The sequence below is a fragment of the Astyanax mexicanus genome, chromosome 5 (assembly GCF_023375975.1).
Source record: "Astyanax mexicanus isolate ESR-SI-001 chromosome 5, AstMex3_surface, whole genome shotgun sequence".
Taxonomy (NCBI): Eukaryota; Metazoa; Chordata; class Actinopteri; order Characiformes; family Acestrorhamphidae; genus Astyanax; species Astyanax mexicanus.
Genome location: NC_064412.1, coordinates 21,246,382 through 21,260,927, shown reverse-complemented (window position 1 = coordinate 21,260,927; position 14,546 = coordinate 21,246,382). Strand labels below are relative to the sequence as shown.

Sequence of the window (14,546 nt, the reverse complement as noted above, 5' to 3'; positions counted from 1 at the left end):
AAGGTTTGGGCACCTCTGATTTCTCATTTGTATGCCTTTCCTTTATAAATAATTGGTTGATCAGGTAAATATATTATATAGCAAATGAACACAGTGATATTTGAGAAGTGAAATAAAGTTTATAGGATTTACAGAAAGTATGCAATAATTCATTTAATAAAATTAGACAGGTGCATAAATTTGGGCACCCCAACAGAAAAAAAAAATTACATCAATATTTAGTAGATCCTCCTTTTGCAGAAATAATTGCCTCAAAACTCTTCCTATAGCTTCCTATAGCAATGAGAGTCTGGTTGAAGCTTCTGGTTGAAAGTATTTTGGACTATTCTTCTTTACAAAACATCTCCAGTTCAGTCAGGTTTGATATCTTCTGAGCATGAACAGCCCGCTGTAAATCACACCACATATTTCCATATATAATATTCAGGTCTGGGGACTGGGGACTGAGATGGTCATTCCAGAACATTGTACTTGTTCCTCTGCATGAATGCTTTAGTAGATTTTGAGCAGTGTTTAGTGTTTAGGGTCGTTGTCCTGTTGAAGTATCCAGCCCCGGCGCAACTTCAGCTTTATCACTAATTCTTGAACACTGTTCTCAAGAATCTGCTGATATTGACTGAAATCCATGCGACCCTCAACTTTAACAAGATTCCCAGTACCCGTACTGATCACACAGCCCCACAGCATGATGGAACCTCCACCAAATTTTACTGTCAGGAGCAGTAAAGTTTTTGTCTTGGAATAATGTGTTATTTTTCCTCCATGAATATCGCCCTCCAAATACTCAATTCAACACAATTTTAGTTTCATCAGTCCACAGCACCTTATTCCAAAATGAAGCTGGCTTGTCTAAATGTGCTTTAGCGTACCTCAAGCGACTCTGTTTGTGGCGTGTGCGCAGAAAAGGCTTCTTCTGCATTACTCTCCCATACAGTCTTTCCTTGTGCAAAGTGCACTGAATATTAGAACGATGCACAGTGACTCTATCTGCAGCAAGATGATGATGTAGGTCTTTGGAGCTGGTCTGAGGGTTGACTATGACTGTTATCACCATCCTTCTCCTCTGCTTATCTGAGATTTTTCTTGGTCTGTCTTCTTACCATGTTCCTCAAAGTGAAAACTGACAGCTGAAATCTCTGAGATTTTTTTTTCTCTCTGGGATATTTTTTTCTGTAAATCCTATAAACTTCATTTCACTTCTCATATATCACTATGTTTGTCTGCTAAGGTATATTTAACTGAAACTTGTGATCCGAACAACCAATGATTTATAAAGTAAAATCATGAAAATTATCAGGGGTGCCCAAACTATTTTTACCACTGTATATGCTGTAAGCAATGCAATATATTACAATTGTTTAAATCAAATTTTAGGAAAACTGTTTAAAAACAGTATAAAAACACAGTGAAAGAAAAGTTGGATATAACAACAGAGTACACCACTGCTGTCATATAATGGGTGGGATTTACACACAACACAAAATGAACCCCTGCCTGATACCAATCTTTACATAAGTAAACTAATAATTAAAAACTGACTGTGTTTTTAAAAACTGCTACGATACGAATTACGATACTTCAAAATACTACATTCTTCTCAAACCGCAGTAGAAACACAAGCACTCAGAGCTGCATTGTTCCAGGCTTTAAACACAGAACCACTTAACAGCCCAGCACAACAAACAACTTCAGTGCGCTTAACCCTGCGTTTCAAACCGCCAATCTAAATCAAAACCGCATATTAAAGAGCTTTAATCTGATTCTAACTGATTTTTATTTCATCAAAAGATGAAATCATTAAATACGCAGAAACTTCAAGCAGAAGTGTCGCGCTGGTAGCGAGGGTGAGGCCAGTTTATGTGGTCAGATGCTGAAAGTTACATGAGCTTCATCACTTTCAGAGAGCCTTGATCTGCTAATTCAAAGTGCCGCCTGCCTCTGTGGAGTCGCCTACTGTACAACACTGCTGCCTCCCAGGAGCACAGCACAACACAACACGCCTCGTCACAGCTCACACCCCCCCACCCCCCCCCCCTCTCTTACACTAGCAGCCGCTGCTTCAATTAGGGAAATGACACTGTGGGGCTTACATAAATTAGGCATTTTTCTATGAGCCTGTAAATGAAGAGTTATTAATTACATCAGTTTGATGTGACTTTCAGCATCCTGCAAATGCATTTTCTGCTTTCTGGACTGAAACAAAAAAAACATCTTTTTTTTTGAAGTAGTTAGGAACATGGGATAATGCTAGGTCATTGATTTCTGGCTGCTGCTAAACACTTGATAGTTTTCTGTAATCTGGAAAGAGCTTCTGTAGATGTGCTGAGCTGTTGCCGGACCACTGCTCATTAATCCTACATCACATGCAGGTGAATGCTAAACTGGAGATAGTAGTGGTACACAGGGAATGGTGGATGCTGAAGTAAAGGTACTGGGTATAGAAGATGAAAGCTAAACTGGAGGTACTGGTGTTACACAGTGGAGACTAAACTAGAGATACTTCCTCCTTCAGCTCTGAGGGACATTTTCCTTGCCTCTGTTCTCACTGGGGAATCATTATTTTTATGTTTAATGTTTAGCCTGATTTTCTGTCCTGTGATCAAATGTATGTAAAGCTGCTTTGTGACATCATTTGTTAAAAATAATTGTGTTATACAAATAATTGTGATTTGATTTGATTTGAAAGCAATACTGGAGGTACTGGTGATACACAGTGTAGGCTATACTAGAGGTACTGGTGGTGCAGGGCAAATGCTAAACTGGCAATACTGGTGGTACCAAGTAAATGCAGAACTAGAGGTTGTGGCATTACACAGTGGCTGGTGGATGCTGAACCAAAAATACTGGGTGTACAAGGTGGAGATTAAAAAACTAGAGGTATTGGTGGTACACAGGACATTAAGAAATGGAGGTATTTAACATACAAAGTGAAAGCTTAACTGGAGGTACACTATGTACAAAGTGCTAAACTGGAAGTATTAGAGCTACAAACTGAATGATACATTTGATAAAATGCAGGAAATATAGGCACATGGCAAATGCTAAACTGAAGGTAAACATTGAATGCAAAACTAGAGTTACTGGACCTATAAAATCTTCAGTGGACTCCAGCCAGTGGCTTTCAGTCAGTTACATCCACTCATATAATACCAGTCTTCCATCTCTCTGTATAGGGAGAGACCAAAATACTTTAAACCAAAGGTCATACTACAATTTCAACAACATACTTTAAATCACAAATAAAATCTAATCAGAACTTTATGAATAGTTTGTAGTGTAGGCTCTAAATGATTTTTCGGGCTTGGTATTGCTACTGCACTTGCACAGATCTTCTCATTGATCTCCTCACAGCATAAGCAGCAAGCTAAAGGTACTCATAGTACACAGTAAATGCTAAACTGGAGGTTTTAAAGGTACAGTGCAAATGCTAAACTCGAGGTTCTTCCTCGAGTCAGCACCAACACAAGACAGAATATGAAAGCGATTCGGTCACAAAGGGAAACTAATAAATCTTATTCTAAGTGCTGTTTCTTGCTCTGTGCCATACCAGCCTTGCTGGGCCTCTACACACGTTTGCATGGGCCTCAAAAAAACAGCTAAAAGCTGATGGAGATTGGCACCACACATCAGCTGATTTATAAGGAAAAGTATTGAGCTGAGAGAAGCAACAGACAGTATCAGATGAATGTAGATTGTATTGCTTTTAGTACAGTATAGAGAAATTACAGGTTTTGTGGGCTGCAGCTGTGAAAGCCCAAAAACACTGACAGAGAACTTTTTTTGCGTACTGATGAACCAAGGGGAGGAGGGCTGATTAAGCTTTCACACGGCCAGCTAATTGGATTCCCTGATGTGAAGAGTTTAGACGCCTTGTTACCCTCAGGGCTCAATTACAGCAGAATATGCTTCTGTTCTGCAATTACAGTTCTGTCTTTTGAAACAAACCTAAACCTTCATGAATAGTACAAATCTGCCTCTTGAAATCAAAGAAATATTTCTCATATATCAGACTTTCTGACCATTGTTCATTCAAGGGGCTGCATTCTGTGATTAAAAAAAAAAAGACCCAATGACCTCAGTAATAGAAGTGGATTGTGTGCCAGTGTTCACATGCATTACTCTGTACAGTAACAAAACCACAGGCGTTGTAAAACTAACATAGTACATTTTTTTTTCTTTTTTTTTTGGTCCTGTACATATATGGTATATTTTTCTCTGCAAAATAGAACTGTATGAGAATACTTTAGGACAAGCCTACTGTTTAGAGACTGTGAGAAATCACACAGTAACAAGTGAATTCTAAACTTGATACACGTATATCTTGTTCTCACATTTCTACTAAACGTCGGTTCACGTATCATCACCTAGACGGTTCAACATGGAGAAATTACACTGCTTTGGGACAGCGTGGTGCTTTCGAGGTTATGACGCAAGATGTAACGCACAAAACTCCACCAAAGGTAAAAACACCTGCCTCTCTTTGTGAGAATTTGGAGAGTTTTTGTCTGTTGTCTTTTGTTTCGCAGTACGGACGAGCATTTAACACAGCTAGCTTTTGACCATTAGCACATCACCACACTAAACCGCTATCTCATCTTCCAGGCAGTCGGAGGGTCCGTGTTTGTTAAGAACGTTCAGCAGGCGCAGGGTGCTCTCGTCCTGCAGCCCCCAGCTGTCACGTTCGTCGCTCTCGTCTGTGTTAGACTCGTACTCGGAGGCAATACCTGACTCACGGAACTTCAGCAGCTCCAAGCTGCCCAGGAGCTCATCCCGGGACGAGGGGGAGACCTCCTGCGAGGATGGGTTGGAATTCTGCTCCTGTGGCGGCCCCGGGAGAAAGCGAAAACACTCAAACTTAGCCAAGGCCTGGTCCATACCTAAAGGACTGCCCAGCGGCAGCGAGAGCTGAGTTCCGTCATTCAATGGTGGGAAGATGGAGTCCTCAGGCCGCGGGGTTGTGGGATCGCAGATGACTGGGGGGACGTTCGCGCGGAACGTGATCTCCAACAGACTATCCTGAGATCCCACTGTAGAGAGACAGAACAAGAGGAGAAAAGCTTTAGAAAATGGAGCAGATGTTTTGGAAAAGCATATTATTTATGAAAAGCACAATGAATCACAGTAACAAATGTGCCTTTATAGTGCCCGTCTCTAGCTAAGACAAATTTAAAGTCACTGTAAGATGCTCATTATATTCAGCGCACATCATGAGTTAAAAATGCTAAAAAGATATTATTTATTTTGTTCATCATAATTTATATAAAGGAATAACATTTTGAAAAACAGTTTCCCTTCTGCTTCAAGTTATGATAAAACACCATTTAGCCTCTTGAGGCCTAATTGTTTAGTATTAAACCACAAGGACTAATAAAGTCCATTAATAAACAAATCCGTCTTCTCAAAAGCCATTTTGATTCAGTCAATTTTGCTTACTGCAGGGGTGAAAAGGTGACATGCAACTTTTTTGAAAGGCACATGCTCAAGGACTGTCTTTTTTTACCGAGTTTTAATAAGAAGAGGTAAATGTTATTATTAGTTCGGCTAATTGTGTTGTGATTATTTCATTTTGATTTATCTGTTTATTTGCTCGAAATCTTATTGTAAAGGAAAGCAGTGTGATTGAAATATATGGTCTAGATTTACCAGGCAGGGTCATATGCCATAATTTTGTACCAGAGCCCCTTTTCAAAATATAGAGCACCACTATTGCTGAAACGCCATTTACAATTCCTTTTTTAAAATACATTTATTTAATTTCTTTCCCCATTTTCTCCCAATTTTAGCTTGGCCAATTGTCCCACATATTCAGCTGCTACTCAGCTGCATATCCCTCATCCCTAGTGATACCACAACACAAGGAGAGTGAAGACTAGCACATGCCTCCTCCGACACGTGAAGTCAGCCACCGCCTCTTTTTTTTAAACTGCTGCTGATGCAGCATTGCCAAATAGCATCACAGCTCGCTTGGTTCCTATACATCAGCTCAAAGATGCATCGTGCTGATTGACATCACCCTAGGAGTGATGATGGGAAAGATCACCATCTACACACCCACACCCAGAGAGAGCAAGGGCAAAGCTGCATGACCAGGATTTGAACTAGCGATCTCCTGATCATAGTGGCAGCTCTTTACACTGCTTATCCACTTGGCGTCCTGCCATTTAAAACACAATGGCAAAACTAGGCTTTCCTGGTTTTCTTGATCTTAATGTGAAGTGATTCTGATGTTTAACAGAAAGGTCCAATACTTTACTGAATAAATAGACTAATAACAGAGCAACATTAATATTAAAGATAGAAGAGGTAGATAAGATAAAAATCCATTTCCCTGTTAAGCCATTTTACACTCTACTAAACAACAGATCACAGGAGCTTCTGCTTGTCTAGAGTTAAAAGCTGCAGCTACACCAGCACAATATGGAACGGGGTTGACCCCTCTGGTGTAAAATATGGCTGATCCCTCATTAATATACATATATAAAGTTTTCCATGGAAGGAAAGTACATAGCATGGAACACTATGATCTGACCTGAGAAATGAAGCCACAAATGGCATTAACAAACCAACTAAAAGCCACCTACTCTTTATCTATTTTACATTGCAAATATATAGCAGAGTGCTTGCTGCATAAATCCTGAACATATTTTTTCATAAACATATGGATGATTCACACATCAGCAGGTCCTCCATATTGGAATGGATGCAGAAGAACTGCTCTAGATGTGTTTGGGTAATGTGATGGGCACTACACAACTCTGCTGGCTAACCTAGGCGAGGGTCTGCTCTGCTGGACTGCCTTTCAAGGTAATAAATCGAGCCTGATGGGTCATGATAGAGAGGAAATGAGGAGAGTGGAGAGAATTGAGAGAGGGAATGAGTTTATGACAGAGGGGGAGAAAAGAAAAAAAAAACTTCTGAGTCTCTGGATGGAGGAAGGAGAGAGAAAAAGACAGATTTAGAGGTATATAGAGAGAGAAAAAAGATAAATTGCCAGAAAAGAGATGTATAGCCCAATGGCATTTATCATGCAAGACTCCAGAAACTGAGCATTATTTATTCCACGGATATTAATGAATAATAAATATAAAAGTACTGAAGGAAAGACTGTGGGTGTTTTCTGATTTGAATGGACAAAAGCAATTCCTCCAGTCTCACATAGAGACACAGTGCATTTAAAGGAAATGAAACGGAACAGAGTCAGGGAGCCTCAGACAGGCTGAACGGACATGCTGGCGGTATCGGGCCGGGAGAGAATATGGCAGAGATGGATGAGGCGGATAATGAAAAGAGAGAGAGTCACTGACAGATGGAGTGATGGAATGAGGAATAGCTGAGAAAAGCAAACTCACTGGAGCCGTGACCAGCCATCTTTAGCTCCAGCTCCTGGACCTGCTTGACCAGCAGGGAGATGTGCTGGAGAAGATCCTTATTCTGCAGCAGAAGCTGGTGGACACGTGCCTGTGCCTCAATTCTGGCTGCTGCTTCTGCTGAGAGCTGGTCTTTCAGTAGGTGAACCTGTAAGAAAATAGAAAGTATAGTTTTATTTTAAAAGTTTTTAATAAAACCATGTAGAGCATGTGTTCTCTGTTGGTTGAAAATAGATAATTCATTGAAGGCTAACTGGAATATAATTGCAAATAATGCAATAACCCAGACATTTTGCACCCTTGTTATTATGTTGGCCCTTAAACTTTCTAGGTGTTTAAACTGTGTGGGCTCAAAGAATTTCAATTTGTGCTTTTCTAACAATAATCTGGAAACGAATACCCTCCAATCATTACATAAGGAAAACATGCTGCCCTTAAAGAGGAAGATTTTCCTAAACTGAATGTGAATAAACACAGATAATTGAAAAGTTTCAGCTGAACTTTAAAATTAAAATACCTAGACTCTATGTACACCTGTTCACTCCATGTGATCAGTATATGGATTGATCCTGATACGATTTTAGCCACAAGCAATTACACATTTGTAGTCTAGTTTTGGTGGTCCTGGGAGGAGTTTTGGTTGCACTTGGAGGAGTTTAAGTTGATGGGTGTGTTTACACTGCTATAACATGGTGTAGATGCATCTCAGGCACCCCTGAAGTGGTTTGAGCTTTCAGATTGGAATCTACTTTAATATTATAGTTTTTGAGTGTGTGTACACTATTGAATGCATTGTTATGTGGCTTGGGCTTACATATAAACAGTCCTGATACTGAATACACACAAAGAGATCTAGTTAGAGTATTAGTTTTTACACACCCACTGCAATACAATACAGGGCACATGCACACATTTTAACTTCAGATGTGTATTATGTTCAAAGTTCACTATCACTAAATTTGCATGATAGCATATCCTGATCCTTCAAATCTTTTAAAAGACAGCAGAGAAATGAATGAACAGGCATAATTCATCTTCCAGCCTCTCAGCGCCTAAAGTGAAAAAGGAAATAAAATGAAACAGACAGGCAGGAACTGAGCATTACTTTCTAAAACATTAATATTTTATGTTAGAGTTAGAAAACACACTTTTAATATATAAGATGCATGAAGATTTTTAATCCTAAAAGCAAACAAACACGCATCCCTATTTACAATATTTAAGTACATCAAATTTCAGTGGCTTGTAAATTTAATGTACACCAAAGAAAATCAAAAGTTCCCTTTTGAAGTTAAATGAATAATAAGGAATTTTCAGGATGTGCACATTCAGTGCACTTCACCTATTTTAAAACTGAATGGCTGGAGTGAAGATTGTGTTCTACCAGAGATCTATTCCATTAATATAAACTGAAAAGCGTTATGGAAATTTAATGCCGTAGTCTCAAAGATGAAAAGAAAAGAAAGTTCGGGTTTCCATTAGAAACAACCTGCAGATGTCAGTCAATAAATCATTTAAATCAAGCACGGCAAGATTCTGCAGCGGAAACCAGACAGGTTCAAATACAGAACAGTGCAGATTCCAAATGATATAGCTCACGAGTAGACAGTTTGGACAGGGCTAATTCTGTTTTTTATTTAAAAAAACACAATTGAATAAATTAATAAATAAAAACGTTTAGAATACTAATACATAGGAATGTAAGGGAACAGAAAATTCTTGGTTCGGTGCACACCTCCCAAGGTTCGGTAGGTTTTCGGCACATTTGGTGGAAAAAATAAAGAGGCTGGGCATTGTGTATAGCTTCACCTTTATTAACTTCATAATAACAATGGAACTTTATTATAACCATGTTTTGTTTTACACTCCTCCTCCTGCATATTTATACAAGTTTCCAGTAGGCTTCAAGCTAAAAAAAAACAAAAAAAAAAAAAAACAGAAAGTGCTTAGAAAATACTTCAGGAATGGATTGGGAGCGGTCTGATTTTACATCTAGAGGCGGATTAAAAGCAGTGGGGATAAGTACTTGGGTTGAGTTTTTTTTTTTTTTAACTTTTTATTAGTTCTGGTTACTGGTAGGTCTGGATGATGCCACTGAATATGCGTTGGCATGTTAAGTTCAATTTATACTTCTGCGCCAAAACTAAAATGTAGTCTACGTGTTTTAGCCATAGTGTGCTATGCAGTGAAGCGCATTTATACTTCTGCGTGCGCATATCAGTGATATTGTTTCAATGGAAGTCAATGTACAAATATATAATTACAAGTAATTTTAGAGCATTTCTGTTTTATTAGTTATATGTTCTATTAGTCTATTAGAAACAATGTAACTCACACAATGTAAATAATGAACAAGTCAAAACATGAGATTTTTTAAATCTGACAACATTAATATTCTGCAACATAGCCACAACACAAATCTCCTGACACACAAAGGCAAATGCTTTCCTCCCAATCAGCCTTAATGACACATAAGCAAAGCATACTAGTTCAGATTTTTAAACACTGGATTGTCAAAGATATCTGCTATTCCCTCCCAAACCGAGAACTCGGTTATAAACCAAGCTGACTCCCTTCAGTGCAACCACAGTGACCACAGAAACTGAGAGGATTCCTTTCTCAGTTTTTTCTTCCCTAGTCTTTTCTTATAGCTGTTAATGTCAGTGCTACTATTAACGTATTAATGAATTAAGTTGAGGTGCAGGTAAAGGATGAAGGAAAAAAATCTGGGGAAAAAAAAGTAATGACAAAAGGACTGCAGTCCTGTGCATTTCACTTACACATAAATGCCTTCATTAATCAATGGGGTTATGTGGATAACAGACAGCTGCTTTGAGGGCTTTTTTTAATTAGGGACCTGTTTTCAAGTACTCTCTTAATTAGTCACGAATGGTTCAGTGGCATTACCTCTGCTTGTAGTGCACTTACACCCAAAAGCTGTTCTAACTGTGTCAGAGAAATAAAAGCCTCTAAAATTCTACCAGGAGACTCCATGCTATATCATTTCATCTCTCAACCATCATCAATCATCATCAATCATCTCTTGCCTATATAGACAGATTGATGTTATCTTTTTTTTTTTAACCATCGAAACATGCCTCTGGCTAATCTTGTAAGCTACCTATCGACCCACCTGCTACTTTCTTCCATGCTTGATTTTTCTCCAAATTGTCGCTGTTTATGTGCAAAGATGCATCATGTTAAACAGAAAAATATGAAATGGCAGCTGTAAACCTCTCTTTGAATGAAGTGTGGTAGGAACCAAAACTTTCCACAACAGACGGTTGGGATCTTGAACCACAGTGTTTGTGACTGTCAAATTTGTGTAATAGAGGGGCTTCCAATTTGTCACCAAATCGTGGCTACAGATCATGCTCTCCCAGAGTATAAATGCAGGGTTAGTTAGTCTAAATGCCAAAACATATCTGCTGAATTGATAATGAAACAAGTTATTACATGCTCAAATTAATGGCAGTTGGGTTCAACAGTTCATGGACATTGATATGTGACCAGAAACTGGATTTCTTGACAACTACAGGACACTAAAATCTGTACTTCTGGACACCCCAGTATAACTTTAAAGCTTTAAATGAAATAAAAATGACTAAAAACTAGCTTAAATCAATGTATTTTAAAGTAGTGCAGCCAGCATTTGCCAGTTGTAGTAGTGCTGCCAGTGTTGCTTGATACTTTAGAGCATTTATTTGCAGAAAATAAGAAATGGCTGAAATAACAAAAAAGATCTTTCAGATCTCAAATAATGCAAAGAAAACAAGTTCATATTCATAAAGTTTTCTTTCTCTTGATTATATTTCAGAGTTTTTCAATTTGGTAAAATCAAAGAAGCTCATACTTTTTAACTGGTCTCTTATTTTTCTCCAGAGCTGTATATATATATATAAAAATAAATTATTGGGTGATAACTATATAATTTTGATATTATGCTATGATATGACAAACAATAGAGGATACCTGTTCACACCTGTTTGTTTTAGCATAATGCTCTGAAATGCATGCTGTGCTTTTAAAGAGAAAATTATTAAATGAAAAAAAAAATGGATAAAAGAGATTTGTTCATATTTGTCATTATTATGTTGAAATGATTAAAAATAAATAACAAAAATAATGTTACACTAATTGAGAAAAATGTATTAGTGTTTTACAAAACATTAATTATAATAGTAATTTTGTAGCTCTACTACAAATTAAACAAACAAAAACAAAAAATATAATAAGCCAAAACTACAGACACAAAATCTGTTCTTCTGCCAAACCCAACAGTGTGGTTGTGTACTGCTGCACTGTAAATCCATAATGACTCACACCTTGCTGCTGTCCTTCCTGATTATGCAGCACTGCTGTGTCCTTCAGGCATCCTAAGATTCAACAAAATGATAGCTGGGAGAACCCATTTCCTGTCATGACTTATGCCAAGCAGTCTGAGTGTCAGGAGCTGTTAAAGGGGCATGACAGGCTCCTCCTCGCACACAGGGGTCTTGGGTGATTTATGACACAGCTTATAGAGTGTGTAGTCTCCGTGCCGCTGGCCTTTAGGAACAATACGTTCTCCAGCCAGCGCTGACGAGCCGTCAGGAGCCAGGAGGCGAGCAGAGGGGAAAGGGCGAAACTGAAAAAATGACCACCCTCTAAATGCAGTCAAGTAGCTTAGTGCAGGTTCAGTAGCTCCAGAGCAACTCTTTCAAATACAAGAGTGTGTGTGTGTTTCTCCATGATAAACAGGCTGTACTGCACTGTGATAAAAGACACTATTATTTAGAGGTTATATGATGAAGATCTGCACCAGTCTCATACTTTATGGTGTTATTGTTTTGTTATCTCAGTCTCAGCATGTGCAAAAATAATCAGTCAGCTGTGTGCTTTGTTGAAAACAGAAGCCTCCGGAATGGAATAGGGGGTTCATAACAAGGTGAAAATAATGCGGTGCCACCAAAAATCATTTATCTAATTAATACAATTTGTTTAAGGAAATACGTCAATGTAATAACGTTAATTAATGTGTCGAAAAGATGGCTAAACCCCCACTAAATCCACACTAAATAATGTTAAAAAGGCCTAGTGGACTAAAGCACTACTACTACTGTGTGATCCTAGTGTGATGTAGGTCAGCACAGGCATCTGTTAGCTGATGTACTGGAGCTGAGGTGCTGCACTTTCCTCTGAGCATGCAGGAGGTGGTATCTAACTTCACAAGTGTCGGAGGAGGCATGTGCTACTCTTTACCCTCTTAGTGTTGGGCAATTGGCCCTTTCAAATTAGGAAAAAGAATAGATTAAATAGATTAAAATAGAAATAAATTATAAAATAAACAAATAATGCATCTTCATTGGAGGGTGTTCATTAATGCAGTAGGTGAAGTAAGAAGAAGCATGGTTTGTATACACCCCAGGCATGGTTCAGGACAGAAACAACATTTCTGATGCATGTGGAAAGCAAAGTAGTTATTCTGTGGTATACTGAACAGCCTGTAGTCTGTTTCTACAGTCTGTAAATGGTTTTACTGTAATTATGTTCCTTATATTACACTGATGCAAAAATATACTTCCCATAACTGCATATTACCACAGTGAGGAAATAATTCAAAATTATAACTATTTTAGGTTTCAAATCTAGTATTTATTATGAATCAAAATTAATATCTAAATTTTGGTAAAGAATTGCTATTAGGGATGCACCAATGTGTGAATTCTGAGCTAATGTTGATATCCGATATTACACGTGCACATCCGACGGTGCTGATACTGATATACACATTCATAACTTACAGAAAGACTAGACACCTCAGTGTGTGTATATATATATATATATATATATATATATATATATATATATATATATATATATATATATGTGTGTGTGTATATATATGTGTATATATATATATATATATATATATATATATATATATATATATATATATATATATATATATATATATATATATATTATGTCATAGCAATTAGGGATTGGAATATACATATATATATATATATATATATGTATATTCCAATCCCTAATTGCTATGACATAATATGGAGGATACCTGTTTTTTTTTGGTTTCAGCATAATGCTCTGAAGTGCATACTGTGTTTTTAAAGAGAAAACCTTCTAAATAAAAAAGAATAATAAATTATTAAGATCATTTTTTATATTTGCCAATATTATTCAGACATTATTTTAAACAAGTATACACACAAAACTACTTTAGAACAACTGATACATTAGTCATTCAGTTAACTGACTAACTGAAAAAAGTCAGATTAATAGAGAAAAAAAGGAAAAAAATATGTAAAAAAAAAAAACAAAACAAAAAACATATTATTGATAATAGTAATAATTGACCTGGGAAAAATGATGCTGATTAAAGGTTCTGAATATCTTATAGTTTAATTAATTAATTTGATTAATTGGTCAGCTCTAGCCACTCATTCCATCTCTTTAAATCACTTCTCCCGCAACACCCTCTCGCTGCTCAGCACACTTTAAAGGTGCTAACTGCTCATTTCTATCGACAAGACCCAACATATGCCCTCCATTAGCCAGCACACCGGTCAAGAGCCCACCCAGGAGAGCAGCTCTGCTATCCGTTCCTGCTCTCAGAGTCCAGGAAATTGTACTCTTGACCAGGTAGAGACCTCTGACTCCCAGTGCTCTCATCTTTTTCAATTACTGCATGAGCTGCCCTCCCATTCAAAAGCCATTCTCCATCCTCTAAGCACTTCTAATACGGATGATGAAAGCAAATGCGAGATATGGATCATCTGGCGTATCCAAATCATTTACGGAGACAAAAGCCTCATGGCTATTTTGAGAGCAAGAATCAATAAGGGCAGGGCTTCAGACAAATGCAGCTTGTGTACAGAGTAATGTTTCAAACTAGGAATATATTCTTCTCTGCTGTAAGAAAAACTTCTGTTTTATCTTCTTTTTCTTTTTTAGTCACATTTTTTCTGGTCTTGTTTTGAAAGATATGGCTTAAAAAACTGTCCTGACAAGACTGTCCTGCATTGTTTTCACCAAAAAGATTCCTGTGAAAAACTGAAACTAGCTGAAAATCAGCTGGAAATAGGGGTGCACATTGATGTGAACTACGATAAATTAAGACACTAGTTTAGTTTAAACTGCATGTAAAATTGAGACCTCTACCTCAAGTGTTGATAT

General features: G+C 37.6%; 1 protein-coding gene across 4 annotated transcripts in view; it reads right to left on the bottom strand.

Annotated features, from left to right (window-relative positions):
* nos1apa (nitric oxide synthase 1 (neuronal) adaptor protein a) overlaps positions 1 to 14,546 on the bottom strand; it is a 179,027-nt gene that overhangs the window by 24,547 nt on the left and 139,934 nt on the right. For 3 of the 4 annotated variants that reach the window (XM_049479357.1, XM_049479358.1, XM_049479360.1), the window contains 2 exons: positions 7,350 to 7,515; positions 4,878 to 5,027 (listed from right to left, as the gene is read on the bottom strand). In XM_049479357.1, the coding sequence (XP_049335314.1) occupies positions 4,878 to 5,027; positions 7,350 to 7,515 (316 nt within the window). Of the gene's footprint in view, positions 1 to 4,179; positions 5,028 to 7,349; positions 7,516 to 14,546 lie in introns of those variants that run through there. The other variant, XM_007258372.3, reaches the window with a different exon arrangement.